The 17,407-nt window shown below is 53.4% G+C and overlaps 2 protein-coding genes across 4 annotated transcripts in view; one reads left to right on the top strand and one right to left on the bottom strand.

Annotated features, from left to right (window-relative positions):
• GBF1 (golgi brefeldin A resistant guanine nucleotide exchange factor 1) overlaps positions 1-1,338 on the bottom strand; it is a 131,078-nt gene extending 129,740 nt beyond the window's left edge. For all 3 annotated transcript variants that reach the window (XM_025395808.1, XM_025395807.1, XM_025395809.1), the window contains exon 1: positions 1,055-1,338. The gene's annotated coding sequence lies outside the window, so the exon portion shown is untranslated. The remainder of the gene's footprint in view (positions 1-1,054) is intronic.
• A 3,716-nt stretch (positions 1,339-5,054) lies between these two features.
• On the top strand, positions 5,055-17,104 carry PITX3 (paired like homeodomain 3). The gene is made up of 4 exons (XM_025397711.1): positions 5,055-5,216; positions 15,208-15,337; positions 15,511-15,713; positions 16,192-17,104. Exons 2-4 carry the CDS (start codon positions 15,220-15,222, stop codon positions 16,777-16,779), a joined length of 909 nt encoding a protein of 302 aa, XP_025253496.1. The 5' UTR covers positions 5,055-5,216; positions 15,208-15,219; the 3' UTR covers positions 16,780-17,104.
• The last annotated feature ends 303 nt before the right edge of the window (positions 17,105-17,407 follow it).

The following is a 17,407-nucleotide window of genomic DNA, read 5'->3' as shown; positions in this document are numbered from 1 at the left end:
AAAAAAAAAAAAAAAAAAAAAAAAACACCATCTACACTATTCCTTATTTCTAAAAGCATTCTTTACCCTTGATGGACTTTTACAGCTTTACAACACAGCAGTTTATCAAAGGTCATCACAGTGCCATAAACTACACTCTCTAGGGTTATGTTCCATCACTCACTCTGGGGCTCTGACCCTACAACTGGCTGAAAATCTCTCATGACTCTTTTTGCCCACTAAAAATAATAGGCCAACAATACCAAACTTTGCCATTACTCAAACATCTCTCTGCTCTCAGTCAAATACGTCATAACAGAGTGGTTTCCTTATGATTAAGCCTCATCTCCTTGGTGAAGAGAAGATCTGGGAGAGAAATGTCAACAAAAACATACACCAGAAAAGAATCTCTGTGAAAGATTGTATAAAGGAACAAATAGGCCCAGAAGATAGGTCTAGTGTTTATATACAGATCCAGACTGGCAGTTGAGCTGTCCTGTAAGAGGAAAGCCTTCTCATAGCCCAGTTCCCTGTGCTGCTATAACCTCAAGCCTTCCACACGTCCGTCTGGTGACAACCTGATTCTAGGGTGCACTAGTTCATCATTCAGTATAAATGAAGCAGTTCCTTTGTATTAGTGAGGCAGTCACAAAGAAGTAGACGCTGTACAGAATCTAGAGAGAGACTTTCATATCTAAAGTCTGAAAACCCATAAAAGTAGACACAATGCTTCTTAGGTTTCCTTTCAGCTTTTGAGTACTGGGCTCTTTAGGATGCAGAAAGCGCTAGAAAAGAGAAGCTAAAGACTAGGTCAAGCCTGGGAAAATAGATTTGGGCACCTGCAAAGGATCAGTAATGAGGGCAGAAATCGCCCCTCCTGCGGCAGGGGCCTGACCTTTGCCCCTGCTACCTTCCTGTTCCCTCCCACAACAACCCTTCCCTCGTCTTATTCCTGTTCGCTGCGTCCTTAGCCCACCCTGGCTCGCCCAATTTAAGGGCCCTTCCTCCTAATTCCCTATTGCGAAGTCAGGGCGGCCTTCACCACACCGGAACTCTAGGAAGAGACTTCGCTGACCTGTCAGCGGATCCAAAATGGCGGGGCCTAGTCCCAGGACCGGCAGCCGCTGCTCATGTCCAGCCCGCACCCTGGAGGCGTCTCCGAGCAGCTCTCCCAGCTCTGGTAGCAGATGGGAGAAGAGAAGGAGCCTGTTTCCTGGAAATTATGGCCGAAGTCAGGGTGGGACTGCACAGTCCGCCAGGATGAGTCGGCCGGGACGGGCAGCGGAGCCGGCTACCTTCCCTGTCAGCTCACTGACGTGGTAACTAGCCTCAGTCTAGCCCGCTGCCTGGTAACTGCGCGAGCCTTGCCGCATGCAGCCAATCATAGCTTTGCTCCATGAAAAGTAGCATTCCGACTATCCAATCGAATAAAGGAAATTGGCTTCAGGAGGCGGGTAGTGCCGCAAGAGGCGAGATTACTAGGGAAAGAAAGGGTAGGTTAGGGGACAACCAACGCATACGAGTACTCTCTGAGTGACAGTTTAGAAAACCAATAAAAAATGAGGAACTGTGCTGGGCGGCTAGAGAGGTGGAGTTAGGTAGAGTTCGGTTGCAGTGCGCGGTTTGGCAGTGGCTGCTGGGCGTTATGGGGAGGAAGGCTACAATTGGCTGGAAAGGGGCGGGGTCCGTTTTGAGAACTTGAGCGGGCATCCCTACTCCCCTGTCCACGTATTACCAAAGTTATCTGGGCCAAGACCATGCCCCTTGAGGAATCACTCCTTTTCGAGGCAGCTCTGGGCGCCCTTCATTCTAAAGTCCAGCGATTTATTCCACACCCTGCTCTCCTCGCCCTCTCGTCCACCTTCCCTGTTGTGGCTTCTCACAGTTGTGTCTGTCACGTCCCAGCTCTGTTTCAGCGTCTTCTGCACCATCCCCAACATCCAGAAATAGAGAAAATGGAACGTAGCAGAAGCCCTGGATATCTAATTTAAGTCTCTTCATTTTACATTATAGGAAACAGCCCCGGAGTGGAAGGCTGGGCCCATGTTCACATAACTAGTAAATAGCAGAGCAGAGAGACGAACCCCCGGGTCTCCTCACCCCCAGGCCAACTCTTTTCATCGCCTTTTGTCACCTCTTATGCCTTAGTATATCGGGCTTTGACTCCTGGTCTGGCTTTCATACCAAGCCTTGGACAGGCCTTATCCACCAGGCTAAATACACAGCTTAGCCCACCTCATCAGTGATAGGAAACAGAAGTCTTGTTTGCCTTAGAAACGCTAAGGGGCCTGAGGGTTGGATGCCCACCTGTTTTCACTGTCTTGCTCCCAGCTGCCTCCTCCCCTTGCAAGAGATGATAGAGGTCACTAAGCTATTTAGAATTACCCGTATTACCTGAAAGTGAGAATATGTGGGAAGAGGACAAGAGGATGGGTTTTCTCTAGCAGACTGAATCATGAAATTTCCAGCCTATTTGGGACACTAGAGACCCAGTGTCCCTGCAGACCTGGAGAAGCTGCTGGGAAGCAGTGAAAAAAAAAAAAAATTCTCTCCATACTTCCTCCCAATTATGGATGACCCAAGTCCAGGGAAGCTCCATAACTAACCACATAGGAATGTAGTCTCAAAACCAGACATCCAAAGACCATCCATGTGCTACGATGCTCTAGTTTTTGTTTGTTTGTTTTTTGTTTGTTTGTTTTGAGACAGAGTCTTGCTCTGTCATCCAGGATGGAGTGCAGTGGTATGATCTTGGCTCACTGCAACCTCCACCTCCTGGGTTCAAGTAATTCTCCTGCCTCAGCCTCCCAAGTAGCTGGGAGTACAGGCATCTGCCATCACACCCAGCTAATTTTTGTATTTTTAGTAGAGTCGGGGTTTCACCATGTCGGACAGGCTGGTCTCGAACTCCTGACCTCAGGTGATCTGCCCGCCTTGGCCTTCCAAAGTGTTGAGATTACAGGCATGAGCTACCATGCCTGGCCACGATGCTGTAGTGTAAAACACCCATCAGACATCAGACCTGAAGAACCCCTTAATAACTCCCTACACCTGCACATTGGGCTTCTGGTCAGTGGGTCCAGCTGAGGATTTAGCCTCTATCACCTAAAGAGAGTCAGGGAAAGAGGATATACCATCATAGCATTTCTTTCCACATTACCTCAGAGCCATTTTCTTCTTCATTTGAAAACTGAGAGTTGGTGTCCTGGGCCTGTCTCAGATTGAGAGGTCCTGGAAAGCCAATTGGAAAATCCTTTAAGTGGGCCAAAACTTCCTGCTCGCCAATATCTACTTCTACCTACCTCCAGAAATTCATCATTCTAAAAGTATGTGATTGTGCAATAGAGATGGGGAGGAGAGAGAAGACAATTCCCTAGTCCCTCCTAACCACTAATCATCATCTTACCAGGCAGAACATCTTCCTCATAGATTTCAGTGTGACATATTTATTGAGATTCTACATTATACCTGGGAATAATAGACATGGTCCTTACCATCCTAAATTTTATTCTCACAGCAGACAACACATAAGCTGATCCCTTCAATATGGTGGGTGGTGTAATAGAGGGTATACACAGAGGGTCACGGGAGCAAGAGGCTAACCTGAGAGTTCAGAAAAGGCTTCCCAGAGAAAACAAGGCCTGAGTGGAACATTGGAGGAGTAGGAATTGACAATGCAAAGATGAGTTACTTTCACAGGAAGGGCCAAAGGTGTGCAGGAAACTACTAGGAAATTGGAAATGAAGACAGGGTCCAAAAGGTCTTGTATGCCAGAGTAGGGAGCTTCACCTTTATCCTAAGGGCAATAGGAGTCACTGAACAGTAAAGACATGACTGTTCAGATTTGCCTTAGGGGCATATTGTGTGACTGGGCTGAGGCTCTCAGGAGCATCCAAGCAACACAGCCTAACTGAAAGAAGAGAAGGAGCCTGTTTCCTGGAAATTGAGGCCTAAGTAAGGGAGAGCCGAAGTCACAGTCTGCTAGGAGTCTTGGTCATCTGTTACTTGGTCATCTGTCCTGTCCCTTGCAAATTCCTAACCAGCAGGCACCAAGGCTACACCTTGCCCACAGTACTTAACGTGGTACCACCAGCGGGAAACCAGCCCTGCTGAAGGAGGGAGAGCACAGCCCAAGCAAGACAAGGGTACAGACTGAAAGGCAATCGGTCCATGCCTTTGGAGTGCCCAGCCCAAGCCCTGAGATCCAGCAGGAACCTCCTCTTAATTGTTTTGCGTGGGGAGGGAAATGATAGTTATTTGTCCAAGTTCACTCAGTGATGGTGCAGTTCGTGGCGGCGTTGGAATACCACTTTGGTTTGTCTCATTCCAAACCCTGCTGTCTCCACGAAGTCACCTTCCTTGGAGAAGAAGGGGGAAATGAAGAGGAGGAAAGATACGAGGAAAAAGAGGAGCAGAGAGAAAGGGAAATGAGTCTTTTAAAGTGGCAGAGGAGGAAGGAGAATGGTAAACAGCAGGAGCGAAGCGGCTGAGGAGAAAGAAGAGGAAAGAAAGGCGAGACGTAGGAGGATTGGAACAGAGACAAAAGGGAGAGGAGAGACGGACAGCGACAAGTGGAGAAAATCGGCGAAACTTGAGCGGCAGAGAAGTCTGCGCGCTGAGACCCGGCGGCCCCGTGCGCCTTCCCAGCTGGCGCCGATCCACTTTGCTCCGGGTAGCGGCCCAGCCCCACTTCGCTGCCAGTAGATCCCTTTTACCCAGGACTACCGGACCACTCTACTCTCTCCCGCTTGGCTCTGCCTAAGCGTCCTAGCAGGAGCGCGCTCTCTGCCACGTGGGGAGGGGCGCGGCCCAGTTGCTGAGGAGCGCTTCTGATTGGCCAGAGGGCGGGGTTCTTGGCGTCTCGCCGGCCAGACCCCTCCCTCATAGGCGGGGCTTGGAGATCCACAGCTGGAAAGGGCGGAGCCCCGGCAGCGCAGCTGGAAAGGGGCGGGGCCTGACGCGCGCGGCTCGCCGCGGCGGGCTGGGGGCGCCCTGGTCTGCCATAAAGTGAATGGGCGCCGGCTGGGGGTGGCAGTACGCGGTGAGGCTCACTCCTTCCTCGAGTCCGAGAGAGCCGGAGCGGAGAGGCGGCCCGGGAGCAGGGGGGCGGCCCCTACTCCGGCCGGGTGCCCGGCCCCTGGCCCCTGGCCCCTGGCCCCTGCCTGCCCTCTAGATCGCCGCCGCCGCCGCCGCCGCCGCCGCTGCTGGGAGTCTGCCTGCCTGTTGCGGGACGCACTGTGAGTGTTTGACCATTCTAAGGACAGGGGCTCATGGGGCCGAGGAGCTATTGCTGGACCTTGGAATCCCTAAAACGGGACCTGGGGCAGCTGAACTCTGGTGCCTGGGGAACAGGTCGAGAACAGGGAGGGCGGACTGCAGACCTGGGGCCAGGACTTGGGAAAAGGGAAACTCAGGGTAAGAACCAGGGGATAGGGAAGGGGGAGACTCAGAGGATCCGGAACGAAGCCGGAGACTTGAAGCCAGGATAGGGGCTTCGCGAGGCAGGGAGTAGGGAGTCTGGAAACCATTACCAGAAAGCGCCCTGGAATCCCAGGGCACGGGGCAGGCGGTCAGGGAGCGAAAGGGGTTGCAGAGGCCCTGGCCAGCTGGGGAGCCGGCGGCGGCCCCCAGTGTAGGGGCAGTTGGCGGCGCCCGACGCCCTTCGGCCCAGGCTCAGACTCCAGGGGCTGGGAGCCGGGGTGCGCCTGGTCACACACGCTTTTCTTCCCAGCTGCTCCGCAGTTGGAATAGGAGCCGTGTTGTGAGAGCCCGGCCGCGACTGAGTCAGATGGCCGCTGTGCAGATCAGAGTGACCAGGCGGCGGGTACGGTGGATCTGGCTTGGGGTGTCTGAGCCCAGCTGGGTCCTGACTTGAGGCCGCCTCAGAATCGGACAGAATGTCCGCGGCGCATGGGGCTCGGAGTGGACAGAATGTCCAGGGTAGCGAAGTGGGTCTCTCCGGAGCGGGCGTTGTGTCGGGCAGTGGCGGACAGAATGTCCCTGGCTAGGTGGCATGTCCATCTACCCAGCAGCACCTGCCCAGCTGCTGCGTGTGCGATGGGGTCGGCTGCGGTGGGTCACCTCAAATCCCAGCTCACACTTTGCCAACTTGTTTCAGCTCCTTCGGGCTGCGAAGCTGCGAGCAGGGAGCGAGAGTAAAGACTGCAGCCTGGACTTGGGGTGAGGTGGGCTGGGACACATGCCCCCTTCAATTCAGAATAGATCAGAGCATCACTCTGTACTTCCAGAATCCAAATTTGAGGACAGAAGGCCAGTGAGGAGCCTGCTAGTGGGAATCAAGACCAGGAAAGGACCATCCAGGCTAACACGGTGAAACCCTGTTTCTACTTCAAATACAAAAAATTAGCCGGGTGTGGTGGCAGGCGCCTGTAGTCCCAGCTACTCGGGAGGCTGAGGCAGGAGAATGGTGTGAACCCGGGAGGCGGAGCTTGCAGTGAACCGAGATCGCGCCACTGCACTCCAGCCTGGGCGACAGAGCTAGACTCTATCTCAAAACAAAAACAAAAACAAGCAAAAAACCAAAACAAAACAAAACAAAAAACCACAGGAAAGGAAGGAATAGGTGACAAAAGGCAATGAGAAAACAGGAAGGAGCTGGGCACAAACCCCTGGCAGCCTCAGTTGCCTCCTAATTCCAATACAATTAACCAGACACCCCCCAGACTCCTTGCTGGAGTATCAGCCGACCAATGGCTCCTTCCCTACAGTGGGCAGGAGCCCAGGCCAGAAGAGAAAACTACAGCCCCATTAGCAAAGCAAACCCTGTGGTCCTGTTTCCCTTTTGCTTCCTCAGCCCTACCAGTCCCAGCACCACCCTAGTGGCTGAGCAGAGGTGGGAAGGAGGCTCATGGAATCCAGACTCTGGAGTGCAACAGGGGACTATCTCGCCCTCTGAGTCTGGTTGGGAAGGATGTCTTGGCCCTACCTAACAGCCGGGTTTACTTTCCCTGCAGCTGAGATACAGCCCTGACTCCGCTGGGCCCCTACAGTGACCATCCACCCTGACCCCAATTCTTTTTTTTTTTTTTTGAGACGGGGTCTCGCTTTGTCGCCGAGGCTGGAGTGCAGTGGCGCGATCTCTGCTCACTGCAAGCTCCGCCTCCCGGGTTCACGCCATTCTCCTGCCTCAGCCTGCCAAGTAGCTGGGACTACAGGCGCCCGCCACCACGCCCGGCTAATTTTTTGTATTTTTAGTAGAGACGGGGTTTCACCGTGTTAGCCAGGATGGTCTCAATCTGCTGACCTCCTGATCCACCCGCCTCGGCCTCCCAAAGTGCTGGGATTACAGGCGTGAGCCACTGCGCCCGGCCCACCCTGACCCCAATTCTAACCAGAGCTCAATTATGCTGAAGAGGACAGAGCAGGGAGAATGAGTCCATGTAAGTGAGCAAGATAGCCCAGGTGGGGACTGAGTTTTCACAAGGACAAGCGCAAGGCCACTGTATTTAGCAATGAGCAATCTAAACAGCGGTTTCAAGCTTTCTCACCCTTCACCTATGAGTGACATACACTAGGTATTCCCCACACTCCCATGTCCATTTCTCAGTTCTAAAGTTTGCTTATTACTGGCTAGGATTCTCAACGTTTTTTTTTTTTTTTCATTTGCTCTATTTTGAGCAATATAAAGACACACCACAATTATCCCTATCACATTCTGATACACTTTTCAGGGGCTTGTGCTCCTATAAAAATCACTGAAATTATAGGTGAAATGAAGGGCTCTGTGTCAGGAAAGGAATAGGGGAAGCATTACGGATGGCTCCCTGAACACTTTAGCTCAAAGTTGGCTTTTGTCAAAAAGGCCAAAGAGATGGTATCATAATGAAGATGACTGGAAACAAAAAACAGAACCGTTTCCCAACCTTGCATAAAGCCATGTAGCTGAATGCATGCCTGGTCACTGGCTCTTAGGAAGAATGTCATGGGCCTAGAGTAGGGTCAGAGAATGGTTGGCAGAATGGGGAGCCAGGGGTTGCTGGCGAGAGCAAATGTCAAAGTTTAGTCCTCTGGAAGGTGAGACAAGATGGAAATCTACAGCATAATAAAAAGCCTAGATATGCAGAAGAATTGCTTGCTCCCCAAATCTTGAAACTGGAGATGAGGGGGCCTTTTAGAACTGCAGTGATGCAAGCTCAGGATGAATAGAAAAATGTTCTTTGGCACACAGTGGGCAGCATACTTCCAGAGCTCATTTCCAGAGAGATGGTAGAGGCAGGAAGTAGAAATGGAATCCTTCAGGGCTTGGAAGGATCAGCACATGTGAGAGTCACAAATGGCTGCAGGGTAGAGGGAGTGAGGCATGGAAAGAGCAGAACTAGGTGGTTTGAATTTCTTCAAACTGTGTAACCTTGCATTCTGCCTTCTTAGAGGTGTAATGGGGATAGGCACTCCTGCCATGCAGGGCAGTTGTGCAAGTTAAATGAAATCATGTCTGTGAAAGCCCTCTGCAAATGGAGCACCATAGAAATAAGAAGCACTATTATTATGCCCAAACTGCAGAATCTTTGTTTGGAAAAGTGGGGCTCAGCCTTAGAGCAGCCTAACCACCTTCCTGATGCAGCCATAGGAGGGATCTTAATGATAGATGGGCCACGCTATCGCAGGCTTCAGATGCTGGCCACTACCCCGTCCCTGTCCAAGAACTCTGGGGAGCTCCCCAAATGCTTAGCCTGCCTACCAGGCCAAATATCTCTGCCTGCCTTCTGCTCAGAGATGGAACATTGGCCCAGACTCGGGTTCAGGAAGGGAGGGCAAACGCAGCAGGCTAAAGCTGACTTGTGGTGACAGAAGGATGGGGCCAGTGGACACTTTTCTTCTCCATTCACACTAAATGATGCCTCCTAGACTAACATGAAGGATCCATTAGGTCCTGAGCTTTGGGGTGTCTAGGGTGTCCATGGCCACTGCCAGGGACTCATGAAAAGAATGAGAGGGAGGAAAAGGAAAAGATCATCAGATGGGTAAGAGTTGGGGGAAGACAGAGAGGAGTAACTTTCAAAACTCTATCTCTCCTTTCCCATTGTCCTGCCCCACGGCCTTTTTTGCATCTTTCAGTTAATAGTTTCTCCTTTCCTATTTCTTCCCTGCCCAACCCATTCTGCTCACCATGGTCAAATAAAGGCCACAAAGATGCTGTTTTTTGTCACACCCCTGGCTACAAGCCTCCAGTGACCCCCACTCTTTGGTGCATTGCTTCTCATAGGGGGGTGGGGTGGGAGGAGGGCAGTAAGGAGTGGGAGAGGCATGACACACAGTCTAAATAGGGCCCATCTTCCTGGTGGGTGATATCACTTGAAGATTGGGAGGTTTATTTTTATATTAAAATAAGATTTATTTTTATATTAAAATATTTTATATTCCATGACTAAAGTATGGAATAGAATGAAAAATTTGCTTGCATTTTAAACATAAAGCTGGCAAACTCCAAACAATTTCACACTAGTGGCAGCTGTTTCAGGTCATGCCTCTAGTTTTCTAGTAGATTTGTTTTTGACTGGTCTTAGGGGTTTTTTTCTTTATTCAGGGCTGTTGCTCAGTGTGAATCTTAGGGGTTTTGATGAAAAAGCTGGACATACTCTAGCCTAGACTTTGTCAAATCTGAATCACTAACCCTTGTCCCCGATTGGAGGCCCCCCTCAGTTTGACTTGTTTCTCTCTGCAAATCTCCCGTGGCCTACACTGAGACTCTGACTAACCTAGGCTCACCACTGCCCTCCCAGCCTGCCAGCTTATTCCCAACACTGTTGATTATTTAGAACGCCATACCCCTTCTCTGCTTCTTCAACTCCCAATTCAGTCGCGTGCCTATATTCTCTGAGCCCCCAACACTCGGTACCACCTTCCATGGGTTTCCCTCTCTCTGATCTCCCAGTCAGTCAGACCCATGCATTCCATCTTTCCATCCTGTGCTCCGTTTGCCTGCCTACACTGCAGACTCCTACAAGTTAGGGTATGTGCCTTACTGTTCTTGGGATCCCCAGGAAGGAAGCAAGGAAGAGCAGGAAGACTGTAGAATCATTTCTCTGATCCCCGATTTGTCCCTTGATAACTTGAATGCTTCAAATCTTTGCTGCAAATGTGTCTCGATTTGCTCGCATTTGCACACTGCAGTTCAGCAGACCATATAGTCTGGGTGCTCAGCGTCCCAAATGAACATGCGGCCATGTCCACTTAAGGGCCTCACTTCTGTTTCACATTTATAAGATGAAAACATCATAACTCCAGCTCCTCTCATCTCCTCTCCATTTAGCCCCTGAAAGAGAAAGGTTTTCTCCTATTTGAGTTCCAGGTTATGCCTCCAGCCTCAAGCATTATTAGTGCAACTGATTGTGGGCTCTCACTATGTCCCTGGTCTACCCCTCTGGCTTCAGGACTTAAGTGGGTCCACATGACAGCTGACTTATTGCCATGGGGTTGTGTCTCTTGGAAACCATGACCTCCCCACTGTGGCCTCCTTGGCCTGAGAACTGCTCTCCACTTTCATATATCCTGGATATTTCATTCTTGTTGCAGTCCATGACCAGGCTTCCTCTAATTCCAGCCTGTACTGCAGAATCAGAGCATATCTGTAGGCCCTCTGTACTCCCTGGGCCTGCCTGACACCAGTGGGACTGGGCCACACATCCCTAGCAGGGTGTGGCAAAAAGGCTAGGGGTGGGGCCAGCAGCCCCCTCCCAGAGCTGGACTCACTATCACTGTTATCTCCCGACTCTCTCTGTCCCTGCCTGGGCATTTTTTACTAGCATCAACTAATCCTGCAGCTTCCAGACCTACTGCTTGTTCTTCCCTATCCACTGAGTGAGGCGAAGTCCCTGGCCTCAGTCCCAACTCCCTAGCTTCCTGACCTCCAGCAGTTTGGGGGAGCTTAATCTTCAGCCAGCCTGTCTCCAGCTCAGACAACAGCTTGGCGCCCCCAGCCTTTGCCTGACCAGCCCACCCGGACGTGAGTCGGCTAGAGGTCTATGCCCCCACCCTTCCATCTCTCTTATTGCCTGCCTGGCTTTACTGCTCTTTCCTTCTCTCTTCAGTTTCACAGTCAGGTCCCTTCTCAGCTATGGCTCCTCTCTCTGCTGTTACTAGCCCATGCAAGAGCCTAAAGGCTTCATTCTTTCCTTTACCAGTCCCTCATCCCCAAAGTGGCTCCCAGAGTACTCTGCCCATTTTGCTGTTGCCTTGTTGACTGGGTCGTCTATGCTCAGGACCAAGTGTTCACAGCATGTGCTGCCTATCTCTCAGCAATGCAGTGTACTCACCTTCATTCACTAGGGAAACAGTTCACTGCAGGATACAGAGTCTGGGGAGATGACCCACTCGAGGAAGGGCAGACACAGGGATGAGATCTTAGTCACTACTCCACCCTCAGGGCCTAACTCAATGCCCAGCTCATAGAATGTGCTAAATAGCATTTGTTTAATGAGTGAGGGGAAAAAAACTACTCAGGTAGAGTTTTTATCCCTACTCATATCTACATGTTTATGTTTTTATCTAAACCTTCTAACAATACTGAAGGCAAGTAGGGAAGGGATCATGAACTTCCTTTCGGAGATGAAGAAATATGCCCAGAGAGGTAAAGTTACTTGCCAAGGACACACAGCTAGTAAGTTGTAGAGCCAGGACCGTGAACCTAGATCTGTTGACTCCAAACCTAATTTCTTTGGGCTATACCAGATGACTTTCCCGAGAGGGGCCTGGGCACTTTCTGCCCCTCCTCCCCACCCCATCCTCTAGCTCCAGCGTGCTCATGCCTTCTCCTCACTCAGCAGCATCCAGTGCAGCACACTCCCCTGGCCCCTTGGCCTGCTCCTCCCCCACACAGAGTCCTTAGCTCCTGGGACTGAGAGCTGAGGTTCAGAGGGGCCAGGGAGGCAGTGGGGGGGGTGGGGGGAGGGTAATGATGGCTAGCTCCAAAACAGCCCCGGCAGCTGTCCCTGTCACAGAAAGGAGACTGTGTGACGGTACGTGTCTGTCTGCCTGGATGTGGCAGCGCATGTGTGGGAGAGTGTGTGTTTGTGTGCCCCTAGCTCCAAGTCCAAGTGCTTATTATGTCTGAGTGGGGGCCTGTGTGTGTCTGCACATGTGTCCATCTGTCTCTGGGAACACGCAGCCTGAACTCGGCTTTCTGGCCTCGTCTTTTCCTCGCCCATATCCCTTCTTACCCTGCCTCCCTCTGCTGAAATAGAGTGAAAGCAAGATGCAGGTATGGAATGCCGGGGACAGGGTAATTTGGAAAACTGCAAGTCTGGAGCCAAAGCTGACTGGAAGGCTAGGTGGCAAGGGTGGGACTGCTTTTCCCACAGGTAAACCCCTCTCTGGGTTTTTTGCCAGCTTCGTGTTGCTTCCATGGCCTCTGGAAAAGTCAGGGGGGATGATTTGCATTTCAAGGGCATCTTGGGTATGAAGTAAGGGGAGACTTCAGAGCACCCCTTTTTCCAGCTCTCAGTTCTAACCCTTCCTCCCTCATCTTCCCAGTCAAGGCTACCATAGTTCTTTCTCAGGGACATCTCCCTTCCATCAGAGCATTGTTGGCCAAAGTTTTCCAGCTCCAAACCCCCTGACCTGACCTGGAAGGGGAAGTAAGCTGAGCACACCTCCAGTTCTGGCCTGACTTTTCTCCTGTCCTGGGTTCCCTCCAGCCCTGTCTCTTCACATCCAGTAAAAGGTCCAAGATCTAGACCCCTCTGCCTGTAGAAAGAGCAGGGACTCTTTCTCAACCTCCTGCCTTGACCTTGGTTCCACTTCCAACCTGGCTTGAGAGGTGGGGTGGGGAGTGGGGGCACAGCTGTGAACTCTGAGCTGGTTGAAGGGGGCGTTACCATGTGTAAATACAGGCTGCTGCCCATCTGCACCTCCCTGAGAAAGGCTCCTAATAAATCCAGAGCAGCCAAGTGACACACATCTCAATCTAGACTAATCCACTACATTAATGCCACCCCGTGTAGCCTGCATTAAGCCCCTGTTAATGGGGAAGGGGTGACAGAGGCAGAGAGGCCCCTCTCACTCAGCTCTCTACCCCTTCCCTCTGTCCCTAGCCTCCTCTGTTCTCCTCCAACCAAAAGGCACCCAGAGTCTTGAGCCCCAGTATTGCCCATTTCCCTTCCTCCCAGCAGAGGGGTCCTGGGAGAGCAGGCAGAAAAGGGGACTCTGCGGGGGAAACTTGGAGAGGGACCCAGGGAGGCTCCTGGGCAATGTGAAGCTAGGTTTTGGGATAGGAAGTTATGAGTAGCAAGGTGGTCTTATGAAGCTCCTGCCTACAGCCTGGAGCAGGCTTGGTAGAGGCCATCCATGGGTGGAGCAATCACTGGTGGGATACAGTGTATATCAGTGCAGGCAGGAGACCAGGCCAAACCCAAGCACCCACGCACAAGTGGTTTTCACACTTGTGTTTGATCTTGTTACCTTATTTCAAATGAAACCTCTTCAGAAATAATAAACAAAACAGGCTGGGCGTGGTGGCTCACGCCTAATTCCAGCACTTTGGGAGGCCAAGGCAGGTGGATCACCTGAGATCAGGAGTTCGAGACCAGTCTGGCCAACATGGTGAAACCCCATCTCTACTAAAAATACAAAAATTAGCCAGGAGTGGTGGCATGTGCCTGTAGTCCCAGCTACTCGGGAGGCTGAGGCAGGAGAATAGCTTGAACCCTGGAGGTGGAGGCTGCAGTGAGCTGAGATTATGCCACTGCACTCCAGCCTGGGTGACAAAGCGAGACTCCATTTCAAAAAAAAAGAAAAAAAAGAAAGAATTCATAAACGAAACAGACCAAAGCAGAGCTGCCCTAGCTGAAGCAGACCCAAGCAAGGCCAGGTTAGAACTGTAGCTGAGTCCCTGAGGGAACCTCGAGGGAAGGCCCCAAAGAGCACAGTGTGAGAAAACAAGCGTTCTGAGTTGACTGAATCAGAAAAATAAAATAATAATAAAAGAAAAATAAAAAGCAAACAAAGAAAAAGCATTAGGAGTCTCACAGACCTAGTTCAGATCTCAATCCCACTGCTTACAAGCTCTGTGAGCCTCATCAAGTTCCTTCAAGTCTCAGTTTCCTCAGCAGAAAAAGGATGATCATACTTGACGTATTCTTGTGAGGGGAGACAGAATGAGGTAAAGGCTCACAGTAAGTACACATAAATGATAGCAGCTGTTATTCTAGTGCTGTGGCACGATCTCAGCTCACTGCAAGCTCCGCCTCCTGGGTTCAAGCCATTCTCCTGCCTCAGCCTCCCGAGTAGCTGGGACTACAGGCACCCGCCACCTCGCCCGGCTAGTTTTTTGTATTTTTAGTAGAGACGGGGTTTCACCGTGTTAGCCAGGATGGTCTTGATCTCCTGACCTCATGATCCACCCGCCTCGGCCTCCCAAAGTGCTGGGATTACAGGCTTGAGCCACCACGCCCGGCCAGCAGCCATTATTCTTAAGGGAGAAATATCAGGTCTGGTTCAAAATACAATCTGTCCCAAGGAGAATGGATAACAGACATCTGGTCTGTCTCAGGCATGATTGGCTGAGGACCATGTATGAGTATAGGGGGATACTGAGCATTCAGGTGAGAAGGATTTTAAGTTTTTGCAGATGTAGTATAGGGTATGTAGTGTGCTATAGTGTAGATTTCTTTGTTGTTGTTTTTTGAGACAGCGTCATGTTCTGTCACCCAGGCTGGAGTGCAGTAGCGCCATCTCGGTTCACTGCAACCTCCACCTCCCAGGTTGAAGCGATTCTCCTGCCTCAGCCTCCTGAGTAGCTGAGATTACAAGTGCGTGCCACCCTGCCCAGCAAATTTGTATTTTTAGTAGGCACGGGGTTTCGCCATGCTGGCCAGGCTGGTCTCGAACTCCTGACTTCAGGTGATCCACCCGCCTTGGCCTCCCAAAGTGCTGGGATTACAGGTGTGAGCCACCGCGCCCGGCCTGTAGTCTACATTTTTATTAATTCAATAAATATTGAACCCCAACTGTATACCTGGCACAGTTCTAGTTCCCAGCAGTAAACAAAACAAAGTCTAGTTTATATATCTATGCAGAGAACCTGTCAGCATGCACCTCTGTGCCTTTAGGCTGCTATTTCCCCATTCTATCCTAAGGAGCCCCACGCAGCCCCAGCTTTATGGCTGGGGCTGAGAAAGGTGGCAGGGAATTTACGGGGAAACGCTGCTGGGACCCAGCTAAGCCGGAGATTTTACCCCCGTTACCCTAGTCTCTGTCTTCTCTCACCTCCAGAGACCTCCCTCCATGGAGTTCGGCCTGCTCAGCGAGGCAGAGGCCCGGAGCCCTGCCCTGTCGCTGTCAGACGCGGGCACTCCGCACCCCCAGCTCCCAGAGCACGGCTGCAAGGGCCAGGAGCACAGCGGTAAGCGCGCCCCCTTCCGGGAGTGCAGGAGATAACAGCTTCATCCCCAGTGCGGGTGGGACCCCGGCTGCGCAGCTCAGGTGGGAGCCAGCGGGTGGCTTAGGAGGTCCCGGAGCCCGAGAATCCGCGCAGGCTTGGGCGCCCTGTGACCTGCCCCCACCCTGGCCCCCCAGACTCAGAGAAGGCCTCGGCTTCGCTGCCCGGCGGCTCCCCCGAGGACGGCACGCTGAAGAAGAAGCAGCGGCGGCAGCGCACGCATTTCACCAGCCAGCAGCTGCAGGAGCTGGAGGCGACCTTCCAGAGGAACCGCTACCCCGACATGAGCACGCGCGAGGAGATCGCCGTGTGGACCAACCTCACCGAGGCCCGCGTGCGGGTATGCTCTCCAGACCCGCGACTCGCACCCGCGCTGGCCCTCCGCACTCAGCCTGCGACCCGGCGGCCAGCGGTTCCACCCCACCTTCCCCTCCCCCGGACCCCGGACCCTGGCTCCCGGCTGCAGCCCCATGCGGCCTCTTGCCCGCCAACCTCCAGCCTCTGCTCCCACTGCTCCCTACTACCCGGACCGCGCGCTTCTTCGGCCCTGACACCGTCTCTCTTTCCCCTATCCACCTCTACTCGACCTCATCCTGCTGTCCCCCCAGACCCTGGCGCCGATGACTCGGTCCTGCCGCCCGCGCCTTCTGTTCTCCGACCCCGGACTCCGTGCACTCCTTCCCTCCCACCCCGTCTCCAGCCACCTCATCTCGTTTATTGACCGCAGGGCCCCGGCTGGTAGCCTCGTCGGGGTGGCCCGCCCTCCAGCCGCTGGGACTTGGCCCCGAGCCCTGACCGCCTTTCTCCCGTGCCCGCAGGTGTGGTTCAAGAACCGGCGCGCCAAATGGCGGAAGCGCGAGCGCAGCCAGCAGGCCGAGCTGTGCAAGGGCAGCTTCGCGGCGCCGCTCGGGGGGCTTGTGCCGCCCTACGAGGAGGTGTACCCCGGCTACTCGTACGGCAACTGGCCGCCCAAGGCGCTTGCCCCGCCGCTCGCCGCCAAGACCTTCCCATTCGCCTTCAACTCGGTCAACGTGGGGCCTCTGGCTTCGCAGCCCGTCTTCTCGCCACCCAGCTCCATCGCCGCCTCCATGGTGCCCTCCGCCGCGGCTGCCCCGGGCACCGTGCCAGGGCCTGGGGCCCTGCAGGGCCTGGGCGGGGGCCCCCCCGGGCTGGCTCCGGCCGCCGTGTCCTCCGGGGCCGTGTCCTGCCCTTACGCCTCGGCCGCCGCCGCCGCCGCGGCTGCCGCCTCCTCCCCCTACGTCTATCGGGACCCGTGTAACTCGAGCCTGGCTAGCCTGCGGCTCAAAGCCAAACAGCACGCTTCCTTCAGCTACCCCGCCGTGCACGGGCCGCCCCCGGCAGCCAACCTCAGTCCTTGCCAGTACGCCGTGGAAAGGCCCGTATGAGCGGCCCCGCCCGTAGATCATCCCCGAGGGCGGGGGCGACGATTCACAGCCTCCTCGGACTGGGGTCGTTTTGACTGGCTTGCTCCCGCCCCAGGGTCTAAAAGGGGTGTTTGGTCAGCTGGGGGGCGCCGGCTCAGGAGAGGGCCTTCCCCTCCCAGCCCTGAGGGGTGGACTGGGCCCTATACACAGACCGCGCCCCTGGGACTAAAGCCAGGAACAGGGACCAGCTTCCCGGGGGCCAACTCACCCTTGGCCCATCCCGCCTTCTCCAGGCTTCCCCTCCCTCGTTTTCAAAGATAAATGAAATAAACGTGCGCGGACTGTCGAAGGCGTGATGATTCAGAGTTGCGGTTGAGTCCTCTTCCCTTCATCCTCCCCCACTGTCTACAGGCGAGCTGGATGTACAGGAACGAAGTGAGGGTCCAGGCTTCCAGGGATTCAGTCCCACTCACCACCTGCCCCCACTCCAGGTCGGGGCAGCCCGGGATTCTTGAAGCAAAGAGGTGCGTGAGTGCTGGGGACGTGGGAAACCAGCTACCGGGCTGGCATCGGCCACAGCCGGTGCTGCGGCGCCACCTCGTGGTCTCAGGGAGGCTAGCTGGTAGATCTGGTCTCCAATGCTTGTAGG

This window comes from Theropithecus gelada, chromosome 9 (assembly GCF_003255815.1).
Source record: "Theropithecus gelada isolate Dixy chromosome 9, Tgel_1.0, whole genome shotgun sequence".
NCBI lineage: Eukaryota > Metazoa > Chordata > Mammalia > Primates > Cercopithecidae > Theropithecus > Theropithecus gelada.
Note: the sequence above shows the minus strand (reverse complement) of the source record. Positions and strands in the feature narration are given on the sequence as shown.

Excerpts from the sequence above, each read along its gene's own strand:
- PITX3 (XM_025397711.1), top strand. The coding sequence starts at position 15,220 with ATGGAGTTCGGCCTGCTCAGCGAGGCAGAGGCCCGGAGCCCTGCCCTG. Across the intron at positions 15,338-15,510 it reads CAAGGGCCAGGAGCACAGCG|ACTCAGAGAAGGCCTCGGCT; the intron begins GTAAGCGCGCCC and ends CTGGCCCCCCAG. Across the intron at positions 15,714-16,191 it reads TCACCGAGGCCCGCGTGCGG|GTGTGGTTCAAGAACCGGCG; the intron begins GTATGCTCTCCA and ends CCGTGCCCGCAG.